Source organism: Phascolarctos cinereus, unplaced genomic scaffold, assembly GCF_003287225.1.
Source record: "Phascolarctos cinereus isolate Bilbo 61053 unplaced genomic scaffold, phaCin_HiC Scaffold_2;HRSCAF=192, whole genome shotgun sequence".
Classification (NCBI taxonomy): Eukaryota; Metazoa; Chordata; class Mammalia; order Diprotodontia; family Phascolarctidae; genus Phascolarctos; species Phascolarctos cinereus.
The window spans coordinates 171,210,448-171,225,084 of NW_027555625.1; the positions used below are offsets into that span (position 1 = coordinate 171,210,448).

Below are 14,637 nucleotides of genomic sequence, written 5' to 3' on the forward strand. Positions count from 1 at the left end.
GATGATAGATGCTACTACTGATAATAATAATGACTAACATTTATATACTTCTTTAAAATTTGCAAAGTGTTCATATATATATATATATATATATATATATATGTATGTATATACTTACATATCTATGTATTATCTAAGTTAATCCTCCCAATTTTGTAAGATACAATATTGTGCAAATTAATTGGGACAGAGAAAAAAACTAAATTATTGACTTATTTTTAAGACATTTTGTTTTTCCCCAATTACATATAAAAACAATTTTAACACTCATTCTTTTTTTTAAGTTTTGAGTTCCAAATTCCATCCTTCCCTCCTTCCTTCCCTCCCTCTCCCCCAGATGGTAAGCCATCTGATATAGGTTATACATATGCAAGCATGTAAAATATTTCCATATTAGTCATTTTGTGGAAGAAACTCAAACAAAATAAAAAGAAAGAAATAAAATGAAAAATAGTATGCTTTGTTCTGTATTCAGATGCTATCAGTTCTTTCTCTGAAGGCAGATAGCATTTTCCATCACGAGTCCTTTGGATTTGTCTTGGATTAATGGATTGCTGAGAATAGCTAAGTCATTCACAGCTGTTCTTGTTTACAATGTTTCCCTGGCATGGTTTGCTTCATTCTGTATCAGTTCATGTAAGTCTTTCCAGGTTTTTCTGAAATCATCCTGCTCATCATTTCTTATGGCACAATAATATTCCATTATGATAATATACCACAACTTGTTTATCCATTCCCCAATTGATGGCATCCTCTCCATTTCCAATTCTTTGGCCCCACAAAAAGAGCTGTTATAAATATTTCTGTACAAATAGATTCTTCCCTCCCCCCTTTTTTGATCTTTTTGGGTTATTGACACAGTAGTGGTATTGCTGGATCAAAGAGTATGCACAGTTCAATAGTCCTTTGGGTATAGTTCCAAATTGCTCTTTAGAATGGTTGGATCAGTTCATAACTTCATCAAGAGTACGTTAGTGGTTTGTTGGTTTGGTTTTTCTCCCCACATCTCTTCCAACATTTGTCATTTGCCTTTTTGTCATATTAGCCAATCTGATAGGTGTAGGGTGGTACTCCAGAGTTGTATTAATTTGTATTTTTCTAATCAATTGTGATTTAGAGCATTTTTTCATATGACTATAGATAGCTTTGATTGCTTTGTCTGAAAACTGCCTGTTTATATCCTTTGACCATTTAACCACTGGGGAATGACTTGTATTCTTATAAATTTGACTCAGTTCTCTATGCATTTGAGAAATGAGGCCTTTATCAGAGATACTTGACTTACCAAAAAAAAAGCCCTTAAAACTTTAGGAAATTTTCATATTGAATGTCACCCTTTCACTACAATATGATTTTAAGCAATTCAGCATTGAGTTCACAAGAATTTGACACATATTCTTCAATTTCTTGTTATGAAATCACATATCACATTGACTATTAAGCATTCTTTTGATCAACAATCCATTTTTTTCTAATTCTAGTCTTAATTATAGCTGATCATTTTTAAATGAGGTTTAAATCAGGAGAGTTTCAAGTCCACTAAAGCTTGTTTATCTCCATCTTTTGGTTAAATTCATCAACTTTTCATAACTTGTAGCAAAGTATATACTCCATCTCCACTTAGAAATTTCTGTAATTCTCCAACAATTTTGCTTCTCAGTCTATTTATCAGAGTTAATCTTTCCTTCAACAGGGACAATACTTCAAAGTTCACTGAAGTTAAAGAACATCAGTTTGTGTGTGTGTGCACGTATGTGTGTGGACATTTTACAGTCTAATGAGAATGTCCAGATCTAACAGGTTCATCTGGAATCTTCTTCCAAAGGCTTTTATCTTTGAAAGAAAAAGTGAATTTCATCAATAGAAATGATCATTTTAAACTCTTTGGTATTCCATCCTTTTTACTCTCTTGTTCACAGTAAGAATTTTTTTCCTTCATAACAACAGTTAGCAACTTTTTTTTTGGTTGGTTACTTTGCTATTCTTTTGACTTATAGAGGCTAACACCATTATATAGAGTAATCAATAACAAACCTTTCAGCTACTAGATTTCTCTGAAGGTCATTTCTTGTTTTCTGTAGATTCATTGTTTTGCATCAGTGGTTTGTCCATTCTTGGTGTTTTTCATTTTAGACTGTATTTTTCTGTATTCACCAATATCTTTCAGTATTTAGTGTGGATGATTCTGTTTCAGTATGCATTTGAAATGTTCTTGAAGCTTCAACTTCCTTATACCAACAGGCACTGTAATATCTTAAATAGTCAACAATGTGAGCTCTTTCAGAGCTATAACTTCTGCTTGTTTCCTTGGAGAAATATCTGTTCTTAAAAACCTCAGAATTAAAAACCCAATAGAGACGTCAACAAAACATACGTATGAGATGAAACCTAGCACTCAACTAACAGAGGACAAACCAAAGGGGATGAAGGAAACTGATCAATTTGGTTTCATCTAATCAGAATCATAAATACTGAATCAGTCTAGTGTCAATATAAACAAACATTTAAGCCCATCGCCAAAACAAAACCAAACAATATTAAAATCAGTATTTGGCCCAAGTAATCCACATACATAATTCTAGGTGCAATTATCATAAACATTTTGTAGATGAGCAGATGTGTCATGAGATAGTTAAAGTGATTTGCCCAAGGTCACACAGCTAATAAATATTTGGGGTGAGATTTGAACCTAGGTCTTCCTGATTCCAAGTAGCATTTACTTCATGCTGCCATGCAATGATAGATAACTCATCCTATTTCCAAATGATTTGTATTTCATCTATTGCAGTTTTTTATGTACATTTTGAAAGCTTTTCATTCTATGTATTTGAGAGATTAAGAGTGTTTCATAGAGTCAAACTGGTTAAACATATTATTCCTAAATTTCATAAATCAGTGTTATATCTAAAAAGGTTTTTTCTTTTACTTTTTTTTTTTTTAGTGAGGCAATTGGGGTTAAGTGACTTGCCCAGAGTCACACAGCTAGGAAGTATTATGAGTCTGAGGCTGGATTTGCACTCAGGTCCTCCTGAATCCAGGGCTGGTGCTCTATCCACTGTGCCACCTAGCTGCCCCCCTAAAAAAGTTTTTTAAAAGTTCTCTTTTAATGATTCTTCAGTCTCAGCACAGTTTATTTGTTCAAATCACCAGGATATTTTGAAGTTTATCTTTTTATTATGGACTTCTTGTCAGTTTTTAAGGCCTGTGAGCAACTAGGTGGTGCATTGTATAGAGCTCTGAGCCTGTAGTCAGAAAACCTGAGTTCAAATCCAGCCTCAGCTGTGTGACCCTGGACAAATTACTTAACCTCTGGCTTTCTCTTTCCTTAACTGTAAAATGAGTACAATAACAGCCCCTATTTTAGCCCCTTACAAGGTTATTGTGATGATCAAATGACATAATATTTGTAAAGAGCTTAGCACAGTGGTTCTTAATAAATGCTTGATCCCTTCCCTAATCCCTTGAATTCTAGTCACATAATCATATTATTTTAGGTATCTAGTAGATGCTAAATTGGGGCAGCTAGGTGACACAGTGGATAAAGCACTGGACCTGGAGTCAGGAAGATTTATCTTCTGGCCTCAGGCACTTCCTAGCTGTATGACCCTGGGCAAGTCACTACACCCTGTTGGCTTCACTTGTAAAATGAGCTGGAGAAGGAAACGACAAACCGCTCCAGTGTCTTTGCCAAAAAAACCCTCAAATGGGGTCATGAAGAGTCAGATATGACTAAAACAACTGAACAACAACAAAGATGCTAAATTTTTGTAACCTGCAGTGATGTTGCACAGTTTCCACTATTTTATTGCACAGTCTTTACCAATCAATATGTCTGGGCTTTTGTGAATAATCCTTCTGTAACTTCTAGTGGCAATGACCTGATCCTGAGAAGCTCTCATAATCTCTTTCATTTTTGTAAATAAATCCACATAGCTCAGTCAGTTGTTCGATGCTTTATTTGTCAAGATATTGCTGGTTGAGTTCATGTAGATGTTTTTCGTGTGTGCCTTTTAATTCTACTCTTGAATCTTAGCTCTTATATAAGCTGTCTTTAGAGATAAACCCCTTCCACTTATACTCAACACATTCAGTAGCATATACTGCTGCCCTTTAATATTGTGTTTTGAATTTTAACTAGGTATTTTTGCTCCTTTCAAAACAAATTTACTTCTGTAAGTTTTTAACATATTTATCATGTGCTCTAAGAATATCTGTCACTCTTCTTCATCATTATCATTAGAATTATATTTTCTGAGGCATAGGGATAATAACTACCTTACCTCCCTCATACTATTTTTGTAAGGTTCTACTGAAGCAATGTATGTGAAGGTACTTTTTAAAGGTGCTATGTAAATGAGTAGAAACCATTATTCTCTGGATAACTTTATAACTAATATTAAACATGCAACTACCTTTCAATGAACATAACGTATTTTGATCAACTCAGAAAGATGGACTTTTTAAAACTTGCAAGATACTAGTATTTGAAGGAAATAATCACCAACACTGAAAGTTTGAAACATTTTTGATTATAGCATAAGGAAAAAGAGTACCGGATTTGTAGACTGAAGACATGGATTCAAAATTCATTTCTGTCACTTAGCTTAGTGACCTCTGGCAAGAAAATTCAGTTCTCTGTCCCTGGTTTGTTTGTTTGTGTGTCTGTTTTTCATTTGTTCATTTGTTTTCATCTGCAACAAGACTGGATTGGACTGAATGACATTTTAGGTTCCTTCTATTTCCTAATCATGCAAACCTATGATTTTATAGATTTGGGTGCCCCTGAAGCAAATCAGAAACCTATACCTACTCCCAGTTCTTGAACTGTAGAGGCTGAAAAAATTCTCCACCTGTGTGTATACATTCTGATGATTATCCTCTCTAAATTTAACTTGGGTATTTATTCTAGCTAAACCAACACTCAATTAACTGCCAGATCCATACTATGCACCTTTGCAGCATATTCAGATCTACTACAGATTGCATTGTGTTGGTTTAAGTTTCAACAGCCCAGAGCCTCCTCCAATTCACAATGAGGCATTAGAGAAGGCTTTTAGAGTAAGGATATTGGAGAAAATTTCCTCCTTCTTTGCAATGATAGGGACCTTCCAAATTCTGAGCTGAACTCCTAAGCAGAATGTCAGATAAAATATTTAACAACAATAATAATATGATAATAATAATAATAATAATCATAGCAATAGCTTACTTTTATATGGAGTTTCATGGTTGCAAAATATTACATGTATTACCTCATTTGAATTTGATCCTTACAGCAAAACCTGTGAGGCAAAGTAGGATTATTCCCATTTTATAGATCAGGAGACTGGGTTACAGAGAGATTAAATGACTTACCCATGGTCACTCACCTAGTAAGTGGCAAAGGACAAACTGAAACCATCATTATATAATTCTAAGACTTTTCACTATACTGATGTTCTAATTTGAGAAAGTAGAAAAATGCAAGAAGGATCAAAATACAAGCATATTCCATAATCTAACCTTGATTATGAGGTCAAAACCAAACCAATAATTATTACACAGCTATCCAATTAGGAAACATTGAGTGAAGGTCAAGTAAAAAAGTTTGCTTTCTCTCTGATCATCTTTCTTTTTAACCTTGATAATTCATATGACCTCACTATACCAGCGTATCTGGGCAGCTAGGTGGCAAAGTGGATAGAGTGGTGGGTGTGGTGTGAGGAAGAGTCCTCTGCCTGAGGTTAAATACAGCCTCAGACATTTCAGACAAATGACCTGGAGAAGGAAATAGAAAACCACTCCAGTATGTTTGCCAAGTATCATTTCCAAATGGGGTCACAAAGAGTTGGACACAACTAAAATTACTGAACAACAACAACATGGCAGTTATCTTCTCCACCAAATGAAAACTTTAAAAAAAGCATTGTGGATATCTTGAAAAAGTGATTGTGACTCAAGTGGTGGACAGTATATTTGTCACCTAATAACCAGTTTAGGTAAATTCAGAAGAGCTTATCATTTGAAGTTCACTGGTTGGCCATCAGATAAAATTTTGGTCATAGGAACTTACAAGGACCATGGTCTGAGGGGTTGAGGGATTGTAACCTACATCAATAGAAGGATTATTCACACCAGTAAAATCACAGAATTATGATGTTTTGAAGTTCAACCAAGCTACTTAACAGATTTCATGGTTTTGACAATGGAACCATTCTGAAATATTTCAAACAACACTGTTATCACAACTAAAAATAAAGTATTTAATTAAAGACTGTTTATTTTGTAATGACATCCCAATTTTCTTACTGATCATACTTCTCGCTTAACTAAATAAAACTTCAAGGAGGAAAGAAGCCTTTTGAGATTTTCTACAATCAGTGTACTATGACATGTAAGTGATGATTTCCTGCAATTATATTGTTATAATCTTATTATAGCAATACTTTTAGAGGAAACAAAAATGCTTGCATCAGAGTCATTTCCAGGCAGCAAAGAATCACTTCTCTGATATCAAACTTTGTGGCAGTTGTCAAAATTCCTGCTCTGGAATCAAAATTAACTTTATCACAACATAATGTTTTAGGGAATTCTAAATAGTAGGGGTGCAAAGGTAAAACCATATGAAAATGAATCCATTAGGGGATGTGAAAAATGAAAAAAAAATAGTATTGAATTGAATTGCTATTTGTAGATTCAGTGCTTCAATACAAGTCTTTGGGTTGTGATATGAATTAAAGCTTCATATTGCTTCTGAAAACAAGGCTAACCAAGAAAAGTTAGAGTGGAGGTCAAAATAAAAGCAGAGAAAAAAATCTTCAAGATGTTGAAGAGTAGATTTTCTCATAGTAAAAACAAATATCCAGTGACTATTTAAAGCTAAGAGTAAAAGAATTATGTTTTATCACCATGACTTACTACTTGTTGCTATATTTCATTATCCATTATTCAATATTGATGACTTTTGGCATTTCATAAGTTTCCTAACTACAGGCAAAGAATTATTTCAAAGTCCTTTACAAATGCAAAATTTCTTCATAGCAGAACCACTATGAACAATTCCTAATGACAAAGATTAGAAGGAAAGCAGAGGAGTAAGTATCTTAGACCTAATGTTTGAGAAATCTGAAGGCAGTCCTCTGGTCACAGAACTACAATCTCACGTAGTAATTGAAATGATTGCAAAATAATTCATTCATAGTTTCAAACAAGGAGCTGGAAAATGTGTGAACCAAATTCTACTGACCTTTTTTTGCTAGGGAATTGTTAGGTTCATACTTCTCAATCAGTACTTGGACTTGTTCCTGTTTTAAGGGTGGATAAAGGATTTCATTGAGCCGGGGATCTCGTTGCTTTAAATTGATGAACTCCATCATTTGATCAACAGTAAGATATGGTCTACTCTTGGCACCGCTAAAAATAGGTAAAAGAAAAAAAAGAAATTACATTGTTTTTCAGTAAGTCATATTTAATCAATCAACAAGAATTTATTAAGTACTCTCTAATTGCCAGGAACTATTTAAATTATATCACAGAGAAAATTTGTCCAGGCCTTGTAAGATCAAAGTGGTCTAATAAAAAACCAAAATATTCACATTGCCCCAACTAGGTTTTGTTTAGGCTTCAAAGTATAATTATGCATTGTAAAATCTTCTAAAGTGATTATCACTTTATTGGCATGACTAAGAAAAATAGCAACCATTGGCAAAAAATATTTATAAGTTCATGCTGTATCCAAAAGGAAAAAAAAAACTCCTTTAAGGAGGAAATAGAAGCAGAGGTATGGTTTACATAGTACACTTAAAGTTCTGGCTGAATTACCAACTTCCCATATCCAGCTTATTTCCGTAAGGATGTGTCTATTTATGGCAACTGAAAAAGTAAGCAAATTCTGTCTTGTTTTTCCTCGTCTTATAAAGGGAATTATAAACATCAACACATATCTAAAGCCCTGTACTTCCTGAATAGGAAGATCATCATCTCCTTAAGGACAGATTGTAGCTGATGTAAATAATCCTCTTAATATCACAGGGCCTAATTCCATAACATGTGCCCTATGGACACTCATTTAATGTTTGATGGCAAGAAATTGTAAAAATAAAAAGCTAGGCGCTCCATGTATGTAATATCATAACCATGATTACCAAATATCTTCCCTTTGTGAAGACACAGTTATCCTTTCCATCCTTTTCAATTAACTAATTATGTAGACTTTAATATCAGACAAAATATAAAATTACTATTTTCCTACTTTTACATAAGTTGCTTTTCTTATACAGTTTTCTTTTTAAAAATGAATATGTGGGCTTATTACTGGTGTAATAAGGGATGGAGAATGTCTATGATTTTAATAGATGCTAACACAAGTTTTATTGTTCACAGTTTCACCAAGATAAAGTTGCTGCTCTTTGCAAAATGATCTAGAACTTAATACAGGGGTGAAAGGAGGGGTCTGATGCCTATATATGGTACTTTCTTTAGGCAAAGAGCAAGAACTAGGAAGAGGAAGGTAACATGTGTGTGAAACAACCAATTAGATACAAGGCACTTGGAAAATGGAAATTCAAGTCCTGGAACATTGTCCAATAAACCTCAAATCCTCCTGTATCAGAACTACGGGCAAACCCCAGTTTACAGAAAACTGTCCACTAAGAGCAGAGGCAATCTTCATCTCCTACTAAAAATAGAATCATAGAATCATAGCATTTACTAGCTACAAGCAGTCTTAAAACTGTAGTTTAGTCTCCTCATTTTACAGATGAGGAAATTAATATTGAGACTAGATCATATTGATGATTAGTGACTCAGATGAGACCAGTATCCATTTGTAAGCATCCCCGACCCACCATTCTTTCTCCTACATCACATCTCCTTTCTCTCCATGATGTTACAACCATAAAGCATTATATTAAAAAAATACAACACTAACACCTAGCAATGAATGTCAGGTAACAAATCTCTGCCATTTTAACTAATGGTTATTCCTATGGGATAAAAGTATGTGATCAATTAATGCACATTAATCTATTCTCATAGCTATGTACTTTCCCTAAACTAAGATATTCAACATAGTATTATTAAATGAGAAAAAAAAACAAATTTAAAAGAATCTCTTACAATTCAGAAAAGATGTTATCAATTTCAGGTCGAGGGCAAAGGTTGTTTAAAAACACTCTGTATACTTCTGGAGTAAAATCCTCTTGAGGTATTGAATCATTCTGAGAAAGAAAAAAAAGAAACAAATCAAAATAAGAATTCTTTTTAAAGCCAGGGTAAACATGATGAACATGTTTGTGGAACAAATCATTTACTGCATCCTCTACATTACTGGGAGCAAGACTCTCCCTCGTTAGCCACTGGATGAATGTAGCTACTACTAGAATAAAATACGTTCACCAAAGAACTGACGGGTAGACACACCGATAGCTATATGGAAACACACACTCAAATTTCACTACATATAAAATTTGGCAAACTCATAATAGGTATTGTTTGATCAATTGCCAATTAAGTTATATGAATAAGAAAATACTTTATCATTGAATACTTCTGACCTTGATTGTTTAGGAAATAAGTAGTTAGTGTAGGAAACAGTTTTTATAATTTATTTCACTGTTTTTCTGTGTTACCATGCAAACCGGAAGCAGGCATTCAAGCCTTTGTTAATAGGAAGGGCAATTTTTCATAACCTTTCCTGTTTCAGGTACATGTGTTATATTTATTTCCATCAGCAAGCCAGTTTAACTGGGAAGATAGAATTCTTTCCCCTTATTAGTTTTGAAATATGCATTATTTCAGAAATGCCTAAAATTTATCATAAAGTAGTCCTTAACACATCAGCTAGAAAGTCATGGCAGAATGCATAGTTCATTGTCAATTAGTAGAATCTCAATAATTATTTGTGGAATAAATGAAATATTTAGAAGCCATTTTCTCCAGATGGTATCATAGGGAATAAAAGAACATTTTTTTTTTCTACAGAAAAGTCTGAAGAATTTTGGTCAACTACATAAGAAACCATAAAGAAGGGACACGTACTAAGAAACATTATATCTTAGATAACTGAGGACTAATTTTGAAATCATGAAACCAAGAATTTAAACCAAGCATATGTGGAAGATACACTTGAAACCTTCAAATCACCTTGCTGGCCTATTTCATTATATATAAAATGACAAAGATAACTAAAATCTTTTACTCTTTACATTTATTAAATTTATCTATCTGATTGGCTTAAAAAATCCTCACTTATCAATGTCAACCTCTCAGTCATTTAGCTAACTGATTCAGAAATTGCTTTACAGATAGGTGACATAATTTCTGACCTTTTTTCTTCTCTGGGCATGGCCAAATGAGGCACATGGTTTATTCAATGATTTTTCTAGAGCAATCTTACTAAAGAGATTGTATATATAGCACGGCTATTTTTATGGATAAAACTCACTTCTTGTTTACCCTTTTGGCAATCAAGAGAAAGTTTTTAAAAGATGGAGAACCGATCTCATTTGTAGATTGCAGAGATTAAGTTAATAGATTGTAAAAGACTAAATAGAGAGATAGAAAGAGACAAAGATAGAGACAGAGAAGGAGACAAAGGCAAGATATTGATGACGGTGATGATGATAATACTGATGATATGTGGGGGGGTGATTATAATCTGATAGAAGAAGGGAGAGAAGGTGAGATCAAGGATACAGATAGAGAAGCTAGCACAATGTTATCTTTTCACCACAGAAGAAAGGAAGATATTTGAAAGAGGGATGATGTGAGGGAGCTTTGATATGTAAAGTAGAACAGGGAAGAGAAATCATGACAATTTACCTCATTAAGATACAAGGGATGATGTATGAGGGCCAGCTAGGTAGTGCAGTGGATAGAGTGCCAAGCCTGATGTCAGGAAGACCCGAGTTCAAATCTAGCCTCAGATGCTAGCTGTGTGACCCTGAGCAGGTCACTTAACCTTGTTTGCTTCATTTTTGTTATCTGTAAAATGAGCAGGAGAAGGATATGGCAAACCACTCCAGTATCTTTGCCAAGAAAACCCCCAGTGGGATCATGAAGAGTTGCACATGACTGAAATGACTGAACAATAACAAATAAGCTTGAGGAGAAAAAAGAAGATTGGGACAGCTTCTGTGGGAAGTGTGATAAAGAATTAATTATGGAGGAGTAGAGGAGTCTTGATGCAGTGAGGACCCAGTTAAAATTGTTGTTATTATTCAGTCGTTTCAGTAGTGTCCAACTCTTCATGACCCCATTTGAGATTTTCTTGGCAAAGATACTGGAGTGGTTTACCATTTCCTTCTCCAGCTCATTTTACAGATGAAAATGAAGCAAACAAGGTTAAGTGACTTGCCCAGGTCACACAATTAATAAGTGTCTGAGGCCAGATTTGAATTCAGGAAGATGAATCTTCCTGACTCCAGGTCTGTGCTCTATCTAGTGTACCACCTTGCTGTCTGGTCAAGATTAGATAAAAAAAATTGTAAGAGACCTGGTCAGTATGGTTGTTTAGCTTCCTCCACAGTGATTCAGCAGAAGTAGAGGAGGATGATAGTGGGAATAATCCTGAATTGATACTTGGAAAGGGATGAGTGATGAAAGCATAAAGTGGGGGAAGGGATTTGGAAAGGAAGAAATAGAAGACAGAGCAGGCAGGATAAGTACTGAGGGCTAGTGGGACTGGAGGTCATAGCAAGGGCATGTGACAGATTTAGAAGGAATGAGACAAAGGAGAAAATGGACTGACAAGAAATTACAGCCAGGCAAAGTAATTTCAGAATTCGTGATCATAGAAGTGGAACACTCGTGAGTGATAGTGAGATCAAAGATGTGACCATCCTTGTGCGTGGCTAAATTGAAATTAAGGTGCAGATCATGGGAGTGAAGGAGCCTGAGAAACCAGAAAGGCAGAACGTTTGAGGGAAAATCAACATATATGTTGGAGTCTTCTTGTATCAGGGTTGATATGAAGGGAAAGGCTGTGGTCTACGTATTAAACTTCTTGAGAAAGGAGGACAAATGACTTGGAGCAGGACTTGGATTGGGTGATATATCTGGATAAAACAAATCTCAAAGGTGGGGAGGAGTTGCTGAGTGATGGCAGCAGAGAGAAAATCTCAAAATTGCAGTGGAAAGCAAAGAGTACACCAAGTTGTCTCCTGGGCCAGGGGACACAATAAAGCCAAAACCAATAGTGGAAAGGATGATGAAGGGTATAGTTTCTTATATGGGAGAGTCAGGTCTCTATCAGTGCCAAAAGATGGAAGGAGCAAAAGAGGAAGAAGTCTGAATTAAAGGGAAATTTATTAATGACAGAATGAGGATTCAAGATGGTGGAATAAAAAGGAAGGCAGAGATGATATGGAACATAGAAAGGTAGGGATGAATTGGATGGAGATGGGAGAACATGAAATCATCAGAGGGGAGATGAATGGATTTAGCTTAGGCAGCCTGGAATTCTGTATCACTTGGATTATAAAAGTAAGAGGTAAGGAGTTAGTAGATGTAGAGGATTTAGTATCTTTATACTAGAGCTCACATTATCAAGAATCCCATAAAAGACAGAGATACATCAGTTCTCCTTCAAGTGTAAAGGCACAAGTGCTGGGTTAGATCACAGAGGTGAGGTCTCAATGTCAGAAGTTTAGATACCGAGCTGAGTCTGGGAAGGCACGATAAGTGATCTGAGAGCAGGAAGCAAAAGTCAAGGTTGATAAAGGGCACAGCTTTGATGGACTTAGTCCAAGCAGAGTAGTAGAGGATCTTGTACCTGATGAAGGACTTCAGCCAGACATTGGGGCTGCCCTAAATAGTCCCCCAAACTCCATGAAAGTCTGAAAAGTTGTTATCTTCTGGTTATTACATACTTCTTTTGGGCTTGTTCTGTGTTGGTCTAGTGGTTTCCTTTGAATACTGCTTCACTGGATATAGTTTTCAGATATCCCAGACATTGTAGGATCATCAATATCTTCTGACAATGTCACAAAGCTACTTTCATTGGACTGACTTTGATGGGATCAATGCTCTACTGGATACCTCTCATCATGAAGCTTATATACAATGAGCTCTGTTGGTTTTGTGGCAGCAGCCAGGCACATATTCACAAGAGTTGCTCCGGCAGTTGCAATGGGGCCAGTATCTGCTGGGTGCTACTCCCTGGCTCATCTCTTCAGGGCTTCCTATCCTAATCAAGAAATTTTTTTTTCCCACAGGAGGTGACGGCTGAGTCGAACCTTAAGGAAGCTTAGAAATTCTAAGAGGAAAAGGAGTGGAAGAAGTGAATTCCAGTAATAGGAGATGGTCTGGGCCAGATAGAGATAGGAACAGTGTTCCATGAGAGAAAGGGCAGGAAAAGCAAAAACAACAACAATAACAAAATCTTTTCTTTGATTTTATGGATACGCTGTGTATTGAGTTTTCAGAAAGACTATGTGAACATGCTAAACCCATACATTCCAGCAGAGAATGGACGATGGTGATTCCTAGAGTAGGGAATGGGTGAGTACTATAGGCAGGCAATAGGGATAGGGCAAGATAAAGAAACAGTAGAAGATGCTCAAGAAAGAATCTATCTGTGACAGATTAGGTTTGTTAACCTAATGTTAACAATGACTGTGAGTAGGCTTTTACTCTACTGTGTATATGAGACATGGAACTATTATCAACTTTTCTCTCTCTGATAAGTCTTTGGATTATGGTTTCTCAGTAAATTCAATGAATGTAATCTGTTTTTAACTACTTCTTTAAATGAAGTTAAAAAACGAGGCTAAATGCAATAGTTTGAAAGTGAAATGTTAATAAGGAGTATAATACCGTTTGTGGTATTCAACTACAATTTGGTTGCTATACCAAATAGGATTTTCTTCTTTTAAAGAAACATGTAATTTCAAAAGTTACAATAATTACTTTGAAATGTTCATTGGTCCATGGTGAAAACAGAATATGGGAACAGGGAACACACTCTCAGTTGACCTGGAGGTGGCAGTTTAATACAACTTTCAATTTTGTAATATTAAAGTCTTTGCCGCTAAAAAAAAAAAATATGAGTTTTCCTCCCTGTAGAAAATGTAGGCCCATCAGCCTAAGTAAGACTTTTTAAAAAAAAATGTATTAAAGTATTTGTGTACTTGGGGAAGCAGAGCAGTTTATGGACAGCCAGGCTTGGAGTCAGGAACACCACAGTTCAAAGCCTGCATCTGACACATACAGTGCAGGAACTTAGGGGAGATCATGTAACTCCTGAGTGCTCCAGGCCTCTCTAGGGCTATAAATCACAAAAGGGCTGCTGGTCTGTATCTCACCATTAGTGAAAGTAATTGATACACCTGGAATTCTCCATTGTAATAGAATCATCAATCCAGACTATTCATTAAATGCATTCCTCCCCACTCCAAAGAAACTGAAATGCATTTGTACTCATTTCCAAAAAACTGTGTATTCTTATACCAGTGCTACATGGAAATTCACAGGAACTACCCTAATTACTGCTCTATTCAGTTCATGTTAATAGTCCTTAAATCAGATACAGAATTGTAAAATTATACCAATCCAAAATCTAATGAACTGGTATGGAAAAAACTCCATTTTCTAAATATAGAAAAAAGTTCCAAAGGCTAAAAAAAAGGCAAATGCATTGGTCTTATTTACAGATGAAGA

At 35.3% G+C, this 14,637-nt stretch overlaps 1 protein-coding gene across 2 annotated transcripts in view; it reads right to left on the reverse strand.

The window, feature by feature from the left end:
- PLCB1 (phospholipase C beta 1) overlaps positions 1–14,637 on the reverse strand; it is an 870,456-nt gene that overhangs the window by 295,442 nt on the left and 560,377 nt on the right. For both annotated transcript variants that reach the window (XM_020985703.2, XM_020985722.2), the window contains exons 8-9: positions 9,097–9,197; positions 7,226–7,392 (exon numbers count right to left, since the gene is read on the reverse strand). In XM_020985703.2, the coding sequence (XP_020841362.1) occupies positions 7,226–7,392; positions 9,097–9,197 (268 nt within the window). The remainder of the gene's footprint in view (positions 1–7,225; positions 7,393–9,096; positions 9,198–14,637) is intronic.